Source organism: Dasypus novemcinctus, chromosome 20, assembly GCF_030445035.2.
Source record: "Dasypus novemcinctus isolate mDasNov1 chromosome 20, mDasNov1.1.hap2, whole genome shotgun sequence".
Taxonomy (NCBI): domain Eukaryota; kingdom Metazoa; phylum Chordata; class Mammalia; order Cingulata; family Dasypodidae; genus Dasypus; species Dasypus novemcinctus.
Window position 1 is genome coordinate 21,454,550 of NC_080692.1, and position 21,021 is coordinate 21,475,570.

General features: G+C 51.9%; 1 protein-coding gene across 1 annotated transcript in view; it reads right to left on the minus strand.

Annotated features, from left to right (window-relative positions):
- The window catches only part of TSPAN11 (tetraspanin 11), an 86,763-nt gene that overhangs the window by 31,033 nt on the left and 34,709 nt on the right, over positions 1-21,021 (minus strand). Inside the window, exons 2-3 of the mRNA XM_058282596.2 lie at positions 13,247-13,340; positions 520-711 (exon numbers count right to left, since the gene is read on the minus strand). Of these exons, the coding sequence (XP_058138579.1) occupies positions 520-711; positions 13,247-13,330 (276 nt within the window). The 5' untranslated portion in view covers positions 13,331-13,340. The remainder of the gene's footprint in view (positions 1-519; positions 712-13,246; positions 13,341-21,021) is intronic.

Sequence of the window (21,021 nt, forward strand, 5' to 3'; positions counted from 1 at the left end):
TAATTGGTTTGAGGTGTGATTGACGGTCGTGCCTTTCTGTTTTTAAAAAGGGAGCCTTAAGTTTTAGAGACACGTGCTGAAAGATTTACAGCTGACATGTGACACCTGGGGTCGGGGACGATGTGGGGGTGGGCGCAGACGAAACAAGACTGGCCCTGAGATGGAAATGGTTGAACCCGGGTGATGGGAACACGAGGCTTAGCATACTGTTCTGTTCGTTTTTGTGTACCTTTGAAATTTCTCATGATAAAATCCAGGAAGGGGGGGGTGGGAGAAGCTGCCCCCACCTGGACCGCCCTCCTGGCCTTTGTCCTGAGACCTGGAGCACCCTGCCGCCCCCGCACCCCTGAGCGGCCCCCTCCCCAGCTCCCCCAGACCTCAGCGGCCTTCTCCTTGTGCCCGGCCGCTGCCACTCGGGGGCTCTCGGTCCAGGAAACCTGATGGCGGGGTGGCTCCCCGAGGCCCCCTAGCTCAGGCCGAGCTGGGCAGGCTGTCCCTCGCCCCTCCCCAGCTACTCACGGTGGAAAGGCAGCTCTTCTGCTCGCGGACGATGGCACTGAAGCCCAGGAAACCGGTGGCCATGACGAGCGCGCCCGCGAAGATGAGGATGTAGGCAGAGGCGGCGAAGGTGCTGGAGGCCAGGACGCTCAGGTAGCCGCTCTTCTCGGCCAGGGTCCAGACGCCCACCGCCGTGACGGCTGCGCCCCCCACCTGCGGGGAGGGGCAGGTCAGGGCCGGGCGGGGCAGCGCCCGCTCTGCGCTGGACATTTTTACAGCATCGAAGAGCCCGGCCAAATACCTTAGTTACCCACTTTACAGGTGGGGAAGTTGAGGCTCAGCGAGGCGGCGTGTCAGAGGTCACATGCCCAGCAAGCTGCAGGGCCTGGTTTTGAATTTGGATCTGACTCCAAATTCTGTGCTTTTTACTCCGAGGCCTGTCGCACCCCGACAATGACACAGGAGAGGCGACTGCCAGGGTGCGAACGAGCAGGGTGACGGAGGTCCCTTGCCTTCCCGATCCCCAGCCACCCTGACTCCCTCTCCCCCGCAGAGGGCACCTTCATTTGCCCATCGAGGAAGCAGTTCTGGGTTTAGGGTCCCTTGTCTACAAATGAAGAAACTGAGGCCCACAGAGAGAAGGCACCTGGCTGGAGGTCCTGCCCTAACTCGGCGGGGACTAGAACTCGCAGCCCGGGCTCGCCTCCTCGGTGACGGCTGCAGCACTGCCGCTTGGCAAAGGCAGCACAGGGTGGGGGGGGGGGGGGCTTCAGAGGACCGAGGGGGGAGTGGATTTCTCCTGTGCAACTGCCTGGTCCTTCAGCCCTGAGGAGGGTGGGGATGGGGCGCGCCCCATCAGGGAGCCGAGATGCTGAAATGTGCGGGGCAGGCTCTCCCGAAGGCCCCTGGGGAGGGGCAGCGGGGGGCGGGGCGGGCTCTCATTGCCTGGTTCTTCCGGCAACGAGGCTGGATAGTGACGGTGATGCTCAGGACAAGCCTGGGTGCCCGCCTGGTGCTAGACGGAGAATCCTCGGGGCGTCTGCCCGGGACTGGGGAGCAGGAGCCCTGGGACCTTGGACCACCTCTGCCCCCTGCTCCCGGGAAGGCCGACTTCCGCTGGGCCCCCAGATGGGTGGTAGATGCTTCCTTAAGGGGCCCTGGGTGTGGCCAAGGCTGGGGGGCCCCACTGGGCTCCGTCCCCTCCTTCCAATGTGCGGCCCTGTGAGGGGTCCCCCGCCTGCCCCCCGAAGCCTCCCTGCACAGCCCAGCCTGGGATTTCAGAAGCTGCTCTTGGCAGCTAACGTGCACAGGCATCTACGGTACTCAGCGCACATGCACTTGACCCTTTTCTCTTCCGAGCTTTACAGCAGTTCTGGGAAGGAGCAGGGAGCTGGCTGGGTGTGTATTATTTCTTTCAGATGAGGAAAGAGAAATAAGAACTGGCCCCAGAAGATTTCAGAACTGAGATTCAAAGCTAGGCCTTCTGAGAGCCAGTCCCAAACTCTACCCTCTGACCCACAGAAAAGGGGGGGCCCGCTCCTCACTTCCACTTTTTAAAACACGCGGGCTTCACTCAACGTGCCAGGTAAGCCCCATGGACACCTCCACCGAGAAGAGCCCTGATGGAGAAACCCCCGGGCTGCAGCTCTGCCACTCAGAACGCAAGGGAGAGGTTAGCGGATCACAGTCCTTTGATCTGAAGATGCACATTTCCCCCTCACCATTTAACATCTCCAAAATTGGGATGCATCTTTGGACGGATGACATCTCACGATGACACTGGGCAGCGCTTTTTCTTAGCGGTACAAGTGATGGAATATCTTACAACTGCTGATTTGGCTAGATCTGCTGAGATAGTCAAACACTGTAGGTTTTTAAAATCCCCTGTGAGGGTAAGCAGTCAGTGGCCCACACAACACCCATGACCACGAGGAATTTTCCGGGTCTGGATCAACAGAATTGTATCAAGTGAAAGTTTCCAGCAAAATATCCTGCACATGTCCGTTCTCCCCCTACAACGTGTCTGGGAGGCTGGGACGAGGGTCCAACTCTGCCTAACTAGCTGTGTGACCCAAAGCTAGCCCTTAATTTCTCTGGGCCCCACTTCTTCATCTCTCAAGGAAGTGGGTTATATTAGACCAGCGGCGCCCAATGTGTCACCACCCTGAAACCCTCTGATTAATTTTTTTCCTGTGGATCTTATGATTTGATGGCTTTTGCCTACCAGACACTTGAATTAAGTAATAATTTATTTCTCATTTTTTATTAATCAGAGGCATATAACAGAGCCAGGAGGGGACTCTGAGCAGCACGAGGCAGTCAGTGAAACCCCACGGAGTTGATCTGACTCCAGCAAAAAGCCGAGAAACTCGCACAGTGTCTGTTAGGCTTTCAAGGTTTCATCGACCGCGCTCCAAGCCAGAGGGTAGGCTGAGCAGCTACATTTGAGAGCACCCAAAGGGGCACATTTCAACTGTTCCGGGGGTGGGCTCACAGACCCCACTGAGAATCTGATTAAAAAAAAGGCTTCGGACCCATTCCCCGGAGAATGGGTATCCCATGTGATAATCGGTCCAGTTTCAGGGGCTGGGGCCGGCCCTCTTCACGAGCACTGCCCGCACCGTCATCTGGGAGTGCGCAAAACCCAGGCCACACCCCAGAACCTCTGGGAGGGGGAGCCAGGCATCACTTTAGAAAGTGGCAGGTGGTTCCAGCTGAGAACCACCGACCTGGTTTGCAGTTAACAGGGGAACAAGGCAGCCATCCCACTCCCCGCCAGAAGGGGCGCTGTGCTGCCTCCTCCCGGCTCCCCGTCTCTCGGGCCCAGCAGGGGCCTCCTGATGCTTTGGGCCCCTTCCCTGGGTGCAGCTGTTGGCATCTCTTCCAGAATTGAACTCCATCTTTTCCTGCCATATATAATTGCATGTTTGCTTTGGAAGAAGCTTTGAGTAGAAGGTAGGCTAACGAGGGGCATAATTTTCAACCCAAGGGGAGCAAAACTCAGTTTATGCAAGGATAGAAAAAGACACGTGGCTCCCAGGGGAAAGGACGGGCTATGAGAATGGCAGCCCAGGAGAGGAGCAGTGCTGGTCCCACGTGGAGGGCTGCTCTCTGCCAGAGCACCTGCTGGTGCAAACAAAGGGCTGGAATCTAGCAAAGCCGGCTGAGCCCACAGGCCAGGGTGACGGCAGGTCCCCAGCCTTGGGGCAGCCTGGGAGAAATCTGGAAGGTCTAGAAAATAATAAATTCGCACTTGTTCTGATGTCAAGAAGAAATCGGGAGTGGGAAACGGACTTGGCCCAATGGATAGGGCATCCGCCTACCACATGGGAGATCCACGGTTCAAACCCAGGGCCTCCTGACCTGTGTGGAGCTGGCCCATGCCCAGTGCTGATGCGCGCAAGGAGTGCTGTGCCACGCAGGGGCATCCCCCGCGTAGGGGAGCCCCACATGCGAAAAAATCACAGCCTGCCCAGGAGTGGCACCGCACACACAGAGAGCTGATGCAGCAAGATGACGCAACAAAAAGAGACAGATTCCCGGTGCCACTGACAAGAATACAAGCAGACACAGAAGAACACACAGCGAATAGACACAGAGAGCAGACAACTGGGGGAGGGGGGAAGGGGAGAGAAATAAAAAATAAATCGTTAAAGAAAGAAGAAATGGGGAGGTGAGTGAATGAGTGCATGTTACTTTCCCTGGTCTATCCGGGTGGGGAAGCGAGCATCTGAAGGGCAGCCTGCAGTGTGATCGGCCTTAGGATGCGAGACAGTGTCAAGTCCTCGTGGGGACCTCATGTCTGGGACTTGGTTGTCTCTTTCAAAAACCACCTTTCCTTTGGACAGGAAAAGCGAAGGCTGCTAAACACTAGAATGGGTCACAGAGGGTGTGTCAGAAGAGCAGAAGGCAGCAGGCCCTGCCCTGCCCTTACCAAACATGTGACCCTGGGAAAGACACTTCTCTCAAAGCCTCAGTCTCTGCATCTGTAAAATGGGGGCAGTGGATGAGATGATCTCTGTGGTCCCGTCCACATGGGGAAAACGTCCCCACTGGTACCAGGGGACGACCTCCTGCCGACATGTCAGCAAGGAGTTTCTGCCCCAGCAGCTCCTGGCTGTCACTTGAGCTATCCAGAAGGCGCCTGTGTCAGCTGAAAAGCAGTGGAAGCAGAGCAGAGAAGAGGACCCCAACGAGCCGTTTCAACAGCCATTTGCATAGAGCTGATTCGACAGCATTTGGTGCTTTAGGGAAACTGGGTTGGTTTCCTGCAGACTGTGAAACGTGCTTCAAAGCCTCAGCCTGCAGCGATCATCTGGAAGATGTGAAGCCTTCTTACCAGTGAGGACACAAGTGGGCCAGGGGGTGGGGTAGAGCAGGCTCCCACAGCCAAGTAATTTTAGGAACTTCCCGTTTATAGAGAAGACGCATTGTCACAGATTCGCCCAAGACATCAAGGGGAGAAGAACTAGCCCCAACAGCTGCACGTGCCTGGAGCTGGAGAGAAATCAGGCAGCGGGTCTCAGGGAAAGCGGGCAGAGGGTGCGAAAGCAGTCGCAGGGTTTTCCTTTACACGCTGCTTGCAGGTTTCTGTGCTGGTAGCTGGGGGGGCAGCGGCAGGGCAGGGGCCAGGACCTTGGTGGCACCTGATAAGGCTCCCCGGGGGCAGGAGAGCTCTCAGTGCGAGGGGAGCCCACGGCGCGGGCAGGCAGGGAACGCCAGGCGGCAGTCATCACCTATCTGCGTGCTCACCGGGCGCCTGCTGCGGCCGGGCGCCACCCTCAACTGGAAAGCTTTGGGGGTTGGATCTGGGTCTCTTCCCCTCCTCCCCGTCAGCCTCCTCGCGCCTCGCTTTCTTCCTAGGATCAATATAAATTCCCTCCTCCTCCCACAGACCGCAGGGCCAACTCCCATCTGTTCTCAGACCGCATCTCCGTCTGGCCACTCCACTGCATCGCCCGGCCTCGGCTCCCCCACCCCTGCCAGCCTCCCAGCCCCTGCTTATCCCAGAGGCCAGCATGCCCTGCCTCGAGCCCGGTGAGCTGTGGCTCCTCTGCCCCCGCCGAAACGTTGCCTCCGGCACACCAAGTACCAAGCCCACAATCACCAGGCCCTAAGGTCCAGCCTTACCCTATTTTCTTGCCTGCATCTTCCACTCCTTCCCTACCTCCGCTCCGAACTAACCTCTGCTATTTCTTGAAACCACCGTGTGCTAAGGTGGTGCAGTGGAGCAGCTAAGAGCATAACTCTGGGGCAAACTGCTGCTCTGTATTTATGGGCTGTGTGAGTTTGGACAGGTTACACAGCCTCTCTGGGCTTCAGATTCCTCATCTCTTATTCCTCCCCACTTCCCCCTTTATGCATACTCTTTCCCCTGCCCTTCCTCCTCCACCGAACTCCTACACATCTGCTAGGGCCCATTTCCACTGCATGCTTTCTCTGGCTTCCTCTTCTGTGCTCAAGCAGCACTCTGCTTTCTGTAGGAGCCCTTCTGAGCACCAACACCTTGCCTCTCCAAGCCCCCTGGCCCACAGGAGCCACCCCGTCAGTGTGGGGCTTGTTGGAGGCAGCGGGTGTGGAGGACCCTGGAGATAATGCCATCTGCTCCCCTCGCTGGCCTCTGCTCTGTCCGCTCAGTCCCTGGGACAACCATTCGAATTTCTCCTCCCTGCTCTCTGGCCTTTCCTTGTCTTTAGGGGTGCAGGCTGAGTCCCTGCGGGGAACGGATCTTAGTGCAGGACATTAGGGAGCCTGGCAAAGGCCTTGAGCTCTCACTAACAGGCTGATGCTTCTCTTTCTCTCCCTCTGCCCAGCCACCTCCAGCACCGTGCCAGGCTCCGGTCCCTGCCCTGCCACAGTGCGAGTCCCCCTGGGGAGGGCACAGTGAATGGGTCTGATGTGAGAAGCCAGCGTGGCTGGGGGGGTCCGGGGAGCACCTCCTGGGGTCAGAGCAAGGCTCAGCCCCAGGGGGACTTTTTAAAAAAGTTGCCCCTTCAAGAGTGGTGAGCCGAACCCCGGCTGAGCTCAGAGGACGCAGCCTGCACGCCACCCCCATGCCAGCCCCGGGCGGCATCCAGCCCCGCCACCCGCCTAACCAGTAGCAGCGCCCCAGTGCCAGCGCCAGCGTCCCCAGGCCCCGCCCCCCCTGCGCCCGTTGCCTCGACACCTGCTCCGGTTGAGCTGCACCTTTGAGGACAGGCTTGTCAAGCCAAGGGCCCCTTCCCACGTCAGGGCTTTCTTTTCTTGGCTCTCCGGTTTTAAAGAACCCTCGATAAAATAAACTCAGCCAGCCCATGACGCCCCCATCCTCTTCCCACCCTTACAGCAAGTGCAAAATCTCGTGGGACTTCCTGAGGGTCACGGCTGGGAGGGAACTTGAGTCGCCTGTTCAGCCTTCACACCCCAGCTCAGCACCGGGGGGGAGCCTTCCTGGGCGCTCCTCGCTGCTCTCATCCTGAGCACATCTTTTCATCCTCTGGCCTATATAGTCACATTCATCAGAGCTGTGGTTACATCCTATGTCATCTATAGCTACAGTCGTCAGAGCCTGTTGTATTTCGGTCCCTCTCTGTCTTCCCTTTCAGTCTCTCCGTTAAACCTCGTGCACCTTCGTCCCGGCAGCGCAGTGCTACTCATGGTAGATGCCCGGGACCTCCAGGTGGGAAGGGAGGAGAGGGGGATGGCAGGGAGGAGGGAAGGAAGAAGAAATCGAGCCCAATCGCTTTTATATTCTGGATGAAGTGACTTATCCAAGCTCACGTAACTAACCAGTGGCCGAGTGGGGACTGATATTCAAAAGTCCTAATTCCAGTTTTAGTGTCCACTTACCGACTACCCAAAGCGACTCAGTCTGAGAAGCCAGTCACTGGCGTCTGGGCTACAGCCACACCGAGAGTCCCTGAGCTCCAGTGGGGACAGCTCAGAGCCATTGCCCAGGCTCCAAGCTCGCCTTGTTCTGCTCACAGAGGACCCCATCCCCAGCCGGTTCTGGCAGCACGCAGAGGTGGAGATGCCCCAAGCCCCGACAGGGGTCCCATGCCCCTCAGCATCTTAAGAAGGGGTGCAGCAGAAAAAACAACCACTGGCCAGGGGTAGCAGTCTGAAACTCACAAATTCCAAAAAGAAGGATTGTGTTTGTAAACTGGTCTGTTCCTCTGGTGGGGTCCCCTTTTGATTGTATAAGATTCAGCGGAGACGTCTGAATAAATTACGTTAAGGTGAGGGCTTTGATTCGGCCCCAGCAGGAAGGTGTAACTCAGGGTTGAGTCCCTGTCCCCTGGGTGGGCTGATATAAATGGACACTCACTCAAGAGGACACACAGGGAGAGAGAGGGCTCCACAGACACGGCTGAGGAGAGAACTATGATCCTGCAGTCCGCGAAGAGAGATGAGCCATTTGCGTGATGGCGTGCAGCCCACAGCTGAGAAGGCCTGGAAAGACACAAGCCCGAGGCCAGCCTGTAGCTGAGGGGAGGAAGGCCGAGCCCTCGCAGAGATCGGCCACCGCCTTGCTTCAACACGTGGCAACTGACTATGGTGGGAAAGCAACCTCGAGCTGGACTCTTTAAGGCTTTGTAACTGTACGCTTTTACCCCAAATAAATACCCTTTCCAAAAGGCAACAGATCTCTGGTACTTTGCATCAGCACCCCTTTGGCTGCCTAATACACCCGATCTTTCTCAGACTGCAAAGCCTGGGGAGGTGGGCAGAGGCCACGTTCAATGGGACGCGGTGTGCAAAGTGACGGGCTTTTGTGGTCTCAGCATGGAAGAGCAGAGGCTCGTCCCCGCCGGGCCCTCTCTTTGAACCCCAGTGTGCCGCTCTCGCGCCCACCTCCCCCTCCTGGCCTTGGCTCCAGGCCTCCATCTTCTCTGCCTCCCCAGGTCCCATGTCTCCCTTAAGGGGCCGCAGGGGCTCCCCGGAGGCTGAGCCCTCCTTGCCCAGTGGTGAACTGTCCGCACGTCAGGCAGACGCCCAGGGGCAGGACAGAGCTGTGTGTGCAGAAGCAGCCTCTCTGCTCAAGGAAGAAGGCTGCTTCCCCAGCTCTTCCCAGAGCCTGGAATAGCTCCTAGGAGGCTGGGCAAGTTTTGATTATTAGCATAGCTATGCGGCTAATTAAAATAATAAATTAGGGAGCCACACCGCAGGGGTGATGGGAGCTGTGGGGAGCTCTGGAGGAAAAGGGAGGGGGAGAGGAGCATTTCCGACGGGGCCAGGAGAGGGAGCCTGGGTCAGGCTGCCTTTTTGGGTCCTGCAGGGGGCACGGACGTGTTGGCGTTGCTGGTTCCTCAGCTGTACTCACGGGCATCTCCCCTGCTGGGTGGGGTCATTATGATCAATGCTGGGTGAACCGAAAGGGAAGGTGGGGTGGGAGTCAGGGACAGGATGACGCGGAAGGATGGGGGCTCAGGGACGGGTGGAGTGAGGGAGGTAGGGGCTCCAGCGGGGGGTGGGGCTCAGGGACAGGAGGCGGGCATCTGCTGTGCACACCGCTTACTTAACATCTTGCCTCTATCCCTCCTACTTCGCGTGTCTGAATACCCACGGCAGCTCAACATCCTGCTCCACGTTCAACCCGGAGCCCTGGGAACATTTTAGATCCCAAGAAAATCTCAGCGAAGCTGTGGGTGTAAGGCCAGGATTATGAGCATGGGGGGCCTTGGAGCTCTGTCTCAGAAAACCCAGAACCAGCATGACTCTGCCCATCAACTGGGCCTCAGTTTTCTCATCCACAAAATGGGAATAAAGATAATTACAGAGTGGTGGTGAGACTCCGCTTGGAGTGTAAAATAACTTAGAACCCTCAAATTGTGCTTCAAGTGGGAGCTGGGGGAGATTTAAAGCTTCACCCCTACCACCAGGTCCAGGCACTGGCACTGCCAGCCGAATCCTGCCCGTGTCGGGAGCTGGGGACCGCTCACACTGCTCTACTGCTCTGGGTTTTCCAAACTTTTGAATGAGACCCCTTAGGGCTGTGAAAAAAAAAAAGACAATTAAAAAAAAGATTAAAAGAAAAAGAAAAGAAAAGGGAGGGAGGGAGGGATGGAGGGAGGGAGGAAGGTAGGAAGGGCTGGGCGCTAGCTCGGGGACGTGGGGCAAATTGCTTTGCAGTCTGTCAAGTGCTCTAGAGTGCTGCTTGCAGCTCCAGGAGGGGTAGCTACGAGGAATAAATGGATGATGCTTGTGAAAGGACAGGTACAGAGGAAGCCCGGGAGAGCACGAAAGCAGGGGACTCTCTTTAATTCCCGGATGCATCCCAAGCAGGTAGAACAGCACTTGACTGATGCTTACTAGGTGCTTCATAAAAATCATGGAAGGAATTTTGAAAATTCTTGGTGAGGCGTGGATCAGAATACCTGGGAGTGAGGCTTGGCTTTGCTAATTGCCCGTCCATGACCTTGGGCAGGATTCTGAACTCCGTGAGCCTTTCCCCAACTATAAAATGAGGATAAGAATGACCTTGAGCATTAGGGGCGATCCGAGATTGCACGAGATAACCTGGAAAGGGGCTTTAACAGCAGGGCCTTAGGCACAGCAGTGGTCCCTTTCACCAGCAAGACCTTGTCCTCCTGGTCTCCGCACCGCGCCCGCGGAGCGCCGCAAGGTGATGCGCCGGAAAGGACGCTGTTCGAGGGAAGCCACTAGCTCAGGCACTTTGCCTCTGGCCTAGGGCTCAGTCTATTTGGGCAGTGAGGAGGGGCAGTGAAGAGCAGACTGGGGGGTATCTAAGGACGCTCCCGGTTGCGGCTCATTAGGATTCCATGAGGAAGTGCTGGAGGTGGTAACCACGGCGGGCTGGGGGTGGGCGTCTAGTAAGAGGGGCCTGCGTGGGGCCCCAGATGGACTTGGGGTGTGTCTGTGCGTGGGAGGGAAACTCTCCTAGGGGGCGGTGGGGGTCCTTACCGGACAGCGCCTCCTCCCTGGGGATGCCCCAGGGGCTTTGTATCCCGGCTGTAAACGGTGGGAAGTTGTGCTCTGCCCCGATGGGATGGGTCAGCAATCTGCCCTTATCTACTCTGGGGAGAGGGCAGCAGGTCCTGGGGCAGGGTGCCAGGACGCCCCCTGCCCCCACCCCAGAGTGGATACTGAGGCCAAGCTGTGACGGGAGCTTGGGGGCCATGGGGACCCCATCCTGTCCCTGAACCTTAATAGCCAACCATCCTCCACGGGAGGAGGCGACTCGGCCGAGGGGTCCCTGGGAAGTTGGTCTGAGGCCAGCCAGGCCCCCAGGCAGGGCTGTTTTCAACTTGAGGCGGGGAGAGCTGCTCCGTAACACGCTTGCTGGCCATCTGCCCGCACTGCCATCCACACGTCCTTCTCCTCGCTGCTCCCAAAGAAAGGCAAACCCTGAAGAGAGACGCCGAGTGCACCGCGGCTGGAGGGACCCCCAGGCTGCCCGCTGTATCCAGTGCCTGCTCCCTCCCAGGGGCCTCGTGCGCAGGTGCTTTGGGCTTAGACCCTCACCGCAGCCCAGGTTCTAGAGCCGTGAGAACCAGCAGGGCCCCGATCGCCCAGCTGGGGTTGTCTACCCTGGGTCCCCACTTCCTCAGCCCCTGCCTCCACTCCTGTCCTGAAAGTGCACTTGCCCATGGTCACCGAGGAGCTCTTTGCTGCTGGACCCGCTGGCCGCGTTCCAGGCCTTGAGGCATCCTTGACCTCTCACGCTGTGGACCACTTCCTGATCTCCAGGCGCCACGATACTTGGCTCCCCGGTGTTTCTTCGCTTCTCTCTGACGGCACCTTCTCAGGCTCTTTTGGGGACTCATTGTCCACTGACTCGTCCCCGTTTACCTGGGATTTTCCTGGTTTGAGCCCTGAAATTCCCACCTCCTGGGATCCACTCAGGCCTGGGCAAACTGGGATGGGTGTTTCCTGCAGACTCAGCCGTGCACCGCTGGGAAGCCTCCCCTGCCCCGCCATGTCTCATTCCCTCTCCCCTTACGTTGTCTGTCTCTGTGCTCCCCCTGCACCCCCCGCCCCCGGCGGGGCTCTCACCTCTTTCTGCAGCTGGGACTGCCATCTGGGTGGGGACAATCTCCAAGGCTGTGGCTCTGGCCTAGCTCGTGGCTGAGCTCTAAACCTGGGCATAACTGCCCACTGGACATCTCCATGCAGATCAAGTTGAACTCAAATTCACCATGCCCGCAGCTGAAGTCACCGTGGGACACCAAACTCCTCCTCCTTCCACCTCCTATGGCAGTGAAGTGCTCCTCTGTGCACTCAGGAGGACTGTCAGGGAGCACCCACCCTTTCGGGGGTAAACAGGAACCTCAGCTCTGCCTTAGCCACACGCTTTGGTTGTATTTTCAGGGAGCTGGCACTCAACATTCACACTCTAAAATATCACGTACTAATAATGGCTAACATTTATTGAGTGCCTTCTGTGCAGAGACTGGGCTGAGCACTTTACACATACCATTTCAGGGCATCTGTAAAGCAACCCTGTGACGGCTAATTTTCCGTGTTCACTCAGCTAGGCTGTGGTGCCCCGTTGTTGGTCAAACACTAGACCTCTGCTATGGAGATATTTGATAGATGTGGTTAACATCTACAATTAGCTGATTTAAAGTGAAGCAGATTACCCTCCATAATGTGGGTGGGCATCACCCAATCAGTTAAAAGCCTTAATTAAGAACAAAAACTGAGGTTTCCCAGAGAGGAAGAAATCCTGCCCGAGTTTCCACCCCCTGGCCTGGATTTCAGATTTGCCAGCCCCCATATCATATGGACCAATTCCTTGAAACACGTCTCTTTATCTATCTCTCTCTCTCCATCCATCCATCTATCCATCTATCACTCAATCATCTCTCTCCCTGTCTAATCATCTGTCTTCTATCATCTATCTAATCATCTACCTGTTATCTCTCTCTTTATCCTCAACCATCTATCTAATCATCTTTCTAATCATCTAACTCATCTAGCTATCATCATCAATTATCTACCATCAATTACCCATCTTTTTCTATCTATCAGTCATTTATCTACATATATATCCCATTGGTTCTACTTCTTTGGAGAATCTTGACTGACACAAACTTCAAGAGGTGAGAAATCATGCCTGCTTTGTGGATGGGGAAATGAACTCAGACAGCTTAAACCACCTGCCCAAGGCTGCACAATGAGGACACGGCTCAATAGATCCCACTGCCTTTCTAGCACTCTTCTGCTCTCCTCATTTAGTGACTTTGACTGTAATACAAAATATATGCATCTAGTGTCTGGCTGTTTTGGAAATGCTTCACATCTCCCAGAAAATTTCCTCAAGTGGACAGATTAGCTTCATCCCAAAGTGTTCACCCTCAGGTTTCCCAAGAGGAGTCGCCATAGGAACCATTCCCATCACAGGCACCGGCAGCCCCAGACTCCCTGGACTTCTGTTTCTCAGCCCTGGGCCTGGAAAATGTTAACCATGAAAGGCACAAGGACTTCAGGGGGGAAACAAGCAATTATTGGGCAGCGACACTTCCCATAAGGCACTGGTGCAGCAAGTTAGCCCCTCAGGGCAGAGAGGCTGGAACACAAACTCAGGCGTTCCGTCAGATGCCACGTGGACTCCACGCCAACCAGACCAGATCCTTTTCATCCCCCTCAGTAGCAGATGTACACATTTGCTTTACAGTAGCCAGAATCTACCCATGGGTGGTCTCTGATTTGGAAGAAATCAACCCCAGAGAGGTGACTCACAGAAAACAAAGGTGGCTTGACTCATTCTTCCAGGGAAGGGGATGTGTGTGGGGAACACACTTACCCAGAAGAAGAAGTTAAAGACGAAGAGTAAATACTTCAGATAGACAATCAGCCAGTCGTCCTGCTCGCTCTTGTAATGGGCCATGTTCCTGGGCCTGCAAAGAAGACACACATGCTGGCCTAGGAAATCCATGGATTTACCAGAGGGGTGCCTCCCACCCTCTAGCAATGTCCCCTTCAAGTGATGCCAAGGGCTCAATAGTTGGCCTGGCTGGGGGAAGGAGATTGTGGGTATGCCACAAGAAGCAAAGACCAGGGAAATGCAAAGGCTTTTGCCACATAATGGAGGTAAATTTGGGCAGAACTTTCTAGATCTTGGCTTTGGAGTTTGGTCTTGACTTTCAACACAGGTCTAACCTACAAGTCTTCCTGTAGACTATGCCCTGGCCTTCCTGTGTTCTTACTCTTTTCCTCTATCTCCTCAGGATTGTAGGACACAAGTTTACCCATCCTACACACACATAGCCACACTCGGTATACCTACTTTGCATTGGTAAGCCTGCACTCTCCATCATCTGGATGGGCCCTCTGCCTTCATAGGTTTGGCATGGGCCCCAAATCCAAGAATCTGTGCTGGAAAGAACCTCAACAATCACCCAGCTCCCCCCAGTTTTCTCCTGGATCCTGACTTTTCAGACAAGGAAGCAGGTCCAGACAGTCCTAGTGCTTGGCAGGAAAAAGTACAAGAAACCCTGGACTCTGATGCCCTGGGTTCAAGCTGTGATCTATCACACGGCATTACCTCTCATTCCTCAGTGACCCCATCTGTAAATGGGGTAATCACAGGATTGTTTTGAAGATTAAATGAGAAAATCTACTTGTGGTGGTGTTTGATACAGTCCTTGGCACATACCAAGTACTCAATAAATGTTAGTTATTATTTTTTAAACTTTTTATTTTGAAATACTTTCAAACTTATGGGACAGTGACAAAAATAATACAAATCCCACCAATTGAGAACAACATACTCCTCCCAGATACCCAGATCTACCAATTTTAACATTCTGCCATATCTGTCATATCATTCTGTCAACCTATCCGTCAATCTATCAATTAATTTATCTATCCAGCTATCAGTCTATTTTCTGAACACTTGAGTGAGGTCGTAGCCATAGTGCTCCTTGAACACTTAGTACTTCCATGCACATTTCCTAGGAACAAGGATATTCATTTATGTAACCACCTTAAGAACAGTTAAAAAGTTCAAGAAATTTAACATTGATATAAAGTTTATAGTCTATATTCTAATTATTTCATATGTCCCAATAATGTCCTTTTGGTTTTTTTTCTTCCATTATTCAATCCTTCCAGAATCATGTATTGTATTTAAGTGTCATTGTCTCTTTAGTTTTTAATTCTTTAGTTTTTTTAGTTGTGGGAACGTAAATACAACATAAACTTTCCCTACTCAACCACTCCCAACCAAGCACACCGGTCAGTGGGATTACTCATGTACACTGCAGTAAGCTGACCACTTTGCATTACTAAAACCACTTTGCATTACTCCCCAAACAGAATCCCTAGACCTGTTATGCATTAACTCCGCAATCCCCTTTCCTCTCCATCCCTGGCAATTAGTTCTCTAAATATTGTCTTGAGAGCTTGCATATTCTCTGATATTTTCTTTGTAGTTACCACGGGGCTTCAATTTAACATCCTAAATCTAGTAACACTCTTGTTAGCTTAGATACCAAATTAACTTCAATAGTATACACAAACCATATTCCCATACCCCTCTGTCCCCCCACCTTTATGTAATTCTAGGCACAAATGAAGTGTTTATACGTTATGAGTCCAAAACCACTGATTTATCATTACATTTTATGTGTTCGTCTTTTAGATCCTGTAAGAAGTAAAAAGTGGAGTACAACCCTAAAATACAGTAGAACTGCATTTATATTTACTCATGTCGTTCCCTTACCAGAGATCCTTATTTCTTCATTTGGCTTTGATCTATTGCCTATTGTCCTTTCCTTCCAACCTACAGAACTCTTCTTTAGCATCTCTTGTTGGCTGGGCTCTAATGGTGACAAACTCCCTCAGCATTTGTTTATCTGGGAATGTCACAATGTTGCCCTCATTTTTGAAAGGCAGTTTTGCTGTATATAGAATTCTTGGCTGGCAATTTTTGGTTTCAGCACTTTAATATGTCATCTTTTAAAATTATTTATTTATAATACAGGTCTTATAATTTTTTAAAATTTAAAAAAAATTAATAGATCACAAGGAATGTTACATTAAAAACATAAAAAAACAAAACAAAAAAAAAGAGGTCCCATATAACCCACTCCTCACTCCCCACCACATCAGTTTTGTAAATTGTATTTTTTTGAAGATACATACATCACAAAAAAAAGTGTTACACTAAAAAATATAAGAGGTTCCTGTATAACCCTCACCCCCCCACTCCACGTCTCCCACACCAAAAACCTCCCTCATCATTGCGGCACCCTCATCGCAGTCGGTGAACACATTTCGGGGCACTGCTGCACTACACAGATAATAGTTTACCCTGTAGTTCACACTCTCCCCCAGTACATTCAGTAGGTTATGGCAGGATATATAAGGTCCAGCATCTGACCCTGCAATATCATTAAGGACAATTCAAAATTCCAAAAATGACCCCATATCACATCTCTTCTACCCTCTCCCTGCCCTCAGCAACTACTGTGGCCACTTCCTCCCTGTCAGATACAATTTCTTCTATTAGTAGTCACAATAGTTTTATAGTAGAATATCGGTAAGTCCACTCTAATCCATATTTTATTCCTCCATTCTGTGGACCCTGGGATGGTGATGTCCTCTCCACCTCTAGATCAAGAGGGGGCTTAGATTCCACATGGATAATGGATGCATTTCCTCTGCTTGCAGTTGTAGGCACTCTTGATTCGGTGATGAGCTTCCCTAGTGCCGAGGGATTACTACCAACCACTAACTGGAGAAGCAACTAGAAAGAGACCTTGAATAAAAGGGTCAACTCAGACCAGCAGAATATCTCAGCCTACATGTTGGATCAAGTGTTAAAAACTGCTCTTTGACCTTGAACAAAAGGGAAATGGCAAAAGGAAATGAGTTGATATGGCTAAGAGTCTTCCAAAAAGAGTTAGGAGGTCATCAGAGGAGTCGTGCTTAAGCACACCTCAGCAGGACCCCAGAAAAAGCCAATGTAGATACAACCCTAGGTCCTGGTTCTCCTGAAGTCTATGGAGATCCACAGGGTATATGGTCTTGGCAGATGGATTTGGAGCTCTGTGCCATGTCAGCGGGTCCTACTTTGGAATTTGTGCTCCCGAGTGTGATGGAGCTGGACTCAGATGTGACTTCTCTACACATGCCTCTTCTGTCACTTTTATTGAACCTGTGGTTGGCACTAGGGATGGTCCATTCTCAGGAGACTTGAATCTCTGGACTGCCTATGTGCCAGCTGGGCCCTGAGACTCAGCAGAGTGGCAAGTCCTTCTCTCTGGTTCGTTGGTCTTACCCAGGTCAGCTAACAGGGAGGTGAAAATGGTCAACCACCACACCAGGGAATCAAGAGTGCCTACAACTGTAATATGTCATCTCATTGCTCTCTTACCTCCATAGTTTCCAATGAAAAATTGGCAATTGAATCCAATTGATGGTCCCTTGCATGTGACACATTGCTTTTCTCTGTGGCTTTCAGATTTCTCTCTTTAACATTGGCATTTGGCAACTTGATTATAACATGGTATAGTGTGAATTTATTTGGATTTATCCTGCTTGGATTTTGTTGAGCATCTTCGGTGTATATATTCATGTCTTTTGTTAAATTTGGAGAATGTTTGGCCATTATTTCTTCGAACATTCTTTCTGCCCCTTTCTCCTTCTGGGAATCCCATAATGCATATATTGGTATGCTAGAGAGGTTGTTGCTGTGTATTGAAATGACATTAACGATCTTGAATCTCATGAAACATTGTAAAAGTATTGACCACAATTAGAATGTAAACAACCTGAGAAAAACATTTTTGTAACAAGTGAAAACCAAGCATTTGTATGAGGATATGGCATCCAATGGCTTGATGCCAGCTAGAAGGGCACTTCCTATAAAAACCTAGTGCAGATGCTGCTTTGATGAGTGTCCGGTTGAGGCAGATTGACAACTGATCATCCTGACTCCCAGACTCAATGCTTGAGTTGTGATGCAAAGAGGTTGCTGCTGTTCTCACCGTCAGCTTTAGAACCTCTCTGACACAGTACTGGCTCCCAAGATCTTTCAGTTGATATGGCTAAGATCAGTTGCTTTCCTTCAGCCCTCAGGCTGATGGACTTTTGGGACTCTGGCATCCTCTACCTTTAAAGGTGTTGTGGGCGGCGGACTTGGCCCAGTGGTTAGGGCGTCCGTCTACAATACGGGAGGTCCGCGGTTCAAACCCTGGGCCTCCTTGACCTGTGTGGAGCTGGCCCATGTGCAGTGCTGATGTGCGCAAGGAGTGCTGTGCCACGCAGGGGTGTCCCCTGCGTAGGGGAGCCCCATGCGCAAGGAGTGTGCCCTCTAAGGAGAGCCGCCCAGCGCAAAAGAAAGTGCAGCCTGCCCAGGAATGGGGCCGCACACATGGAGAGCTGACACAAGATGATGCGACAAGAAAAGAAACATAGATTCCCATGATGCTGACAACAACAGAAGTGGACAAAGAAGACACAGCAAATAGACACAGAGAACAAACAACCGGGGTGTGGGGGGGAGAGAAATAAATAAACAATCTTAAAAAAAAAAAAAGATGTTGTGGGTCTTTGACCTGGTCATTGTACACTGGTTGTACTAGCAGCTTGCAGATTAAGCCAACAAGTGAATTGCATTGAGCACCCAAACAAGTGTCATGTAGGTGCTGCTTATAGATGCTGAAATAACTTTTGATTTCAATCTGTTTTCAGTTTGTTACAACAAGTACATTTACATGACAGGAGTTCCAAAAGTTCTTCAGGTGCTGATCACTTTTCTTCATTCTTTCTTCCTTCTGCTCCCTGGACTGGATGATTTCAATGATCTAATCTTCAATTTCACTGATTCTTTCTTCTGCTAGCTCCAATCTGCATTTGAACACCTTGAGGGAACTTCTAAGATTTCTGTTATGGTGGTCTTCAATTCTGGTTCCTTTTCATAATTTCCATTTCTCTATTGCTATTCTGTATATGTTTATCTATCATTTTACTGATTTCCTTTATTCTTTGTCCATGTTTTCCTTTGTTTTTTTGAGCATATTTAGGATTGTTTTTATGTTCCTGGTTTGATCCTCCTCATTGATGGTTTCTAATGTTTTAATTTTCTCCTTTGCCTGGGTCATCACTTCCTGTTTCTTTGTGTGTTTTGTAATTTTTTGTTGAAACCTGGGCATTTTGATTTTAACGTGTTATTGATGGAATTTAGACTCTGGAGTGTCTGTTCCTTAAGCTTGTATCCAGCTAGTGTTACAACAGAGCTTTCACTGATTTCTAGGAGGAAACTTAAAAATAAAACACCTTTCTCAGTCTTTATCCATGTCGTTCCCTTACCAGAGATTCTTATTTCTTCATGCGACTGCCCTTCAGGGCATATCCATACAATGAGTTAGAGCATAGCTCCAGGACAAAGTGTGGGTGCCTACCTGGGCCTTTTTATGTACATCTTGTCTTGGGCCTGTGCGTGTGGCCCTAGGAATGGATACCAGTGTCTCCTCTCCCCTGTGAAACAGTTTCCTCACAGTACTGTTACTGCCCTATATAGCCTATAGCCAGCAATCCCTTGGCTCAGGCCTCACAAATTGGCTGCTGTCCCACAGGAGGGCTCTGTGAGCAGCCTTCCAAATGAGGGCAAGTTCCGGGGGAGTGAGTCCCTCAGGCCTCCACCAGAAAACCGGGCCATGCATATATGCTTCCAGGGTGGACGTGAGGGTCTGCTCCCTCTGGAACTGGGACCAGGGGTCTCCACTGGTGGTCACCCGAGCCGGTGAGGGGTGGGGGCCGGCCAGGGTGCCACAAGGTCTTGCCACTTTTAAGCAGCCTTTTCTTGAGTCGAGGCTTGCCCGGTTCCTGCAGTCTCTAATTGTTTTTTTTGGAGTTTTGAGGAAGATGTTTCTGCCAGTTCTCGCTGGTTGTTCAACGTTTCTGTGGGGGGCTGGAGCCCTGAAGCGTCTCACTCTGCTGTCTTGATCAGGGCAGGGGCCTTAGATCTGGGATTGGAACCCAGGACTCTGGTGGTGAAACTCCAGGCTCTGCCCCTACGCCATGCTCCCTCGTCTTGTTCTGATGCCCAAGGATGGCCTCACTTGGAACAAGGAAGTCAGGGGTGGTGGCAGAGGCAGAGAAGGTCCATGTGCCCGGCAACCTGCTTTCTTCTTTAAGTCTGAGACAGGCCTTTGTGCCTTCCTCCCCTCCTCCTTCAGCTGCAGGTACACCCTGTGCACCTGCACATACAACTCCTGGAGGGTTTGTATTTCCAAGTCATTCCCTTTTAAGGAACCTCCTGGGTTTTGGAATCATAAGCAGTGAGGCATTGATTCTGCCCTCTTCCATCTCCTCCTCCACCACTCCCAGCCCCTAACAGGCCCTCCTTGCTGCCCCTGCCCTCTTCTCTCGGGCTGGGGCAGGGCCAAGCCCAAACGACTTCATCCTGAGCCACGGCTCTGCCTTTTATCTCAAGCTCACGAGCTCATGGAGACAGAGAGAGGAAGAGAGAAAAAGAAAAGGTGGCTGTCTTATTTGGGGACTTCTATTTTCAGACCTTAAAGAAGGTAATTTAAGACTTTAGTCTTCTCGTTAAAAAAAAACTTTTTTTTTTTCAAGATTTCATTTCATTTGAGAAGCAGGGTGGTAGAAGAAATACAGAACGAGAAAAAAGGAAGCCTGCAAGAATGTGAAAAAATGCTGACAGATGGGGCCAGCCGGTGACTGGAATGGGAGCTCTTGCACGGTCGCTCTGCAGGTGGCTCTGACAAGACTGGGCCTCGGGGGCCTCGGGGCTCTCTGGACCACTGCCGGTCCTCAGTGAATTGCTCTATCTGTTGGGGGCCCTCACCTGTCTCCCCTCTCCCTGCATGCCTTCCCCTCCCAACCAGGGTCCACTGGACTTACGTCACCAGAACCCTCTTTGGAGGCTGAGAAAAGGGTCCTGATAAACCTACTTGAGCCCAGGAGTCAGGACCCTCTAAGAGAAAATTGTATTCTCTTGGGGAGAAGGCAGAGCTTAACAAAAAAGGAACAAATTTCTAATTGTGAAATTTCAGGCATTGGTGGTAGAGAGGATAATACTGCAGAATGTCTGAGATGGGAAACCTTTGGGCTCATTTAATTTGACCCTCAGTTTTTGCAGCAAGAACATGGAAATTAACATGTGTATGAATAAAGGCACACATTTTTAAAATGACTTCTCTAAAATCAGGTTCTGACACCCTGCCCCCATTCAAAACTCTTTCCCCTGCAGCATCCCTGCCATATGTGAGGCCCTGTGCTGGGGCTGGTGGAGGCCCCATAGTCAGCACCAACTTGGAGCTAGATACACGGATCTGAAAGTAGTCTTGTCATTTACTAGCTGAGTGTCCTTTGGCAAGTTGCTTAAACTCTCTGTGCAGCTAACATTGATTGAGAACATTTTTTTTAAGATTTTAAAATTTATTTCTCTCCTCCCCCCTCTCCCCTCTGCCCCCCCCCCCAGTTGTCTACTCTGTGTTCATTCACTGTGTGTTCTTCTGTGTCCACTTATACTCTTGTCAGCAGTACTGGGAATCTGTGTCTCTTTTTGTTGTGTCATTTTGCTGCGTCAGCTCTCCATGTGTGCAG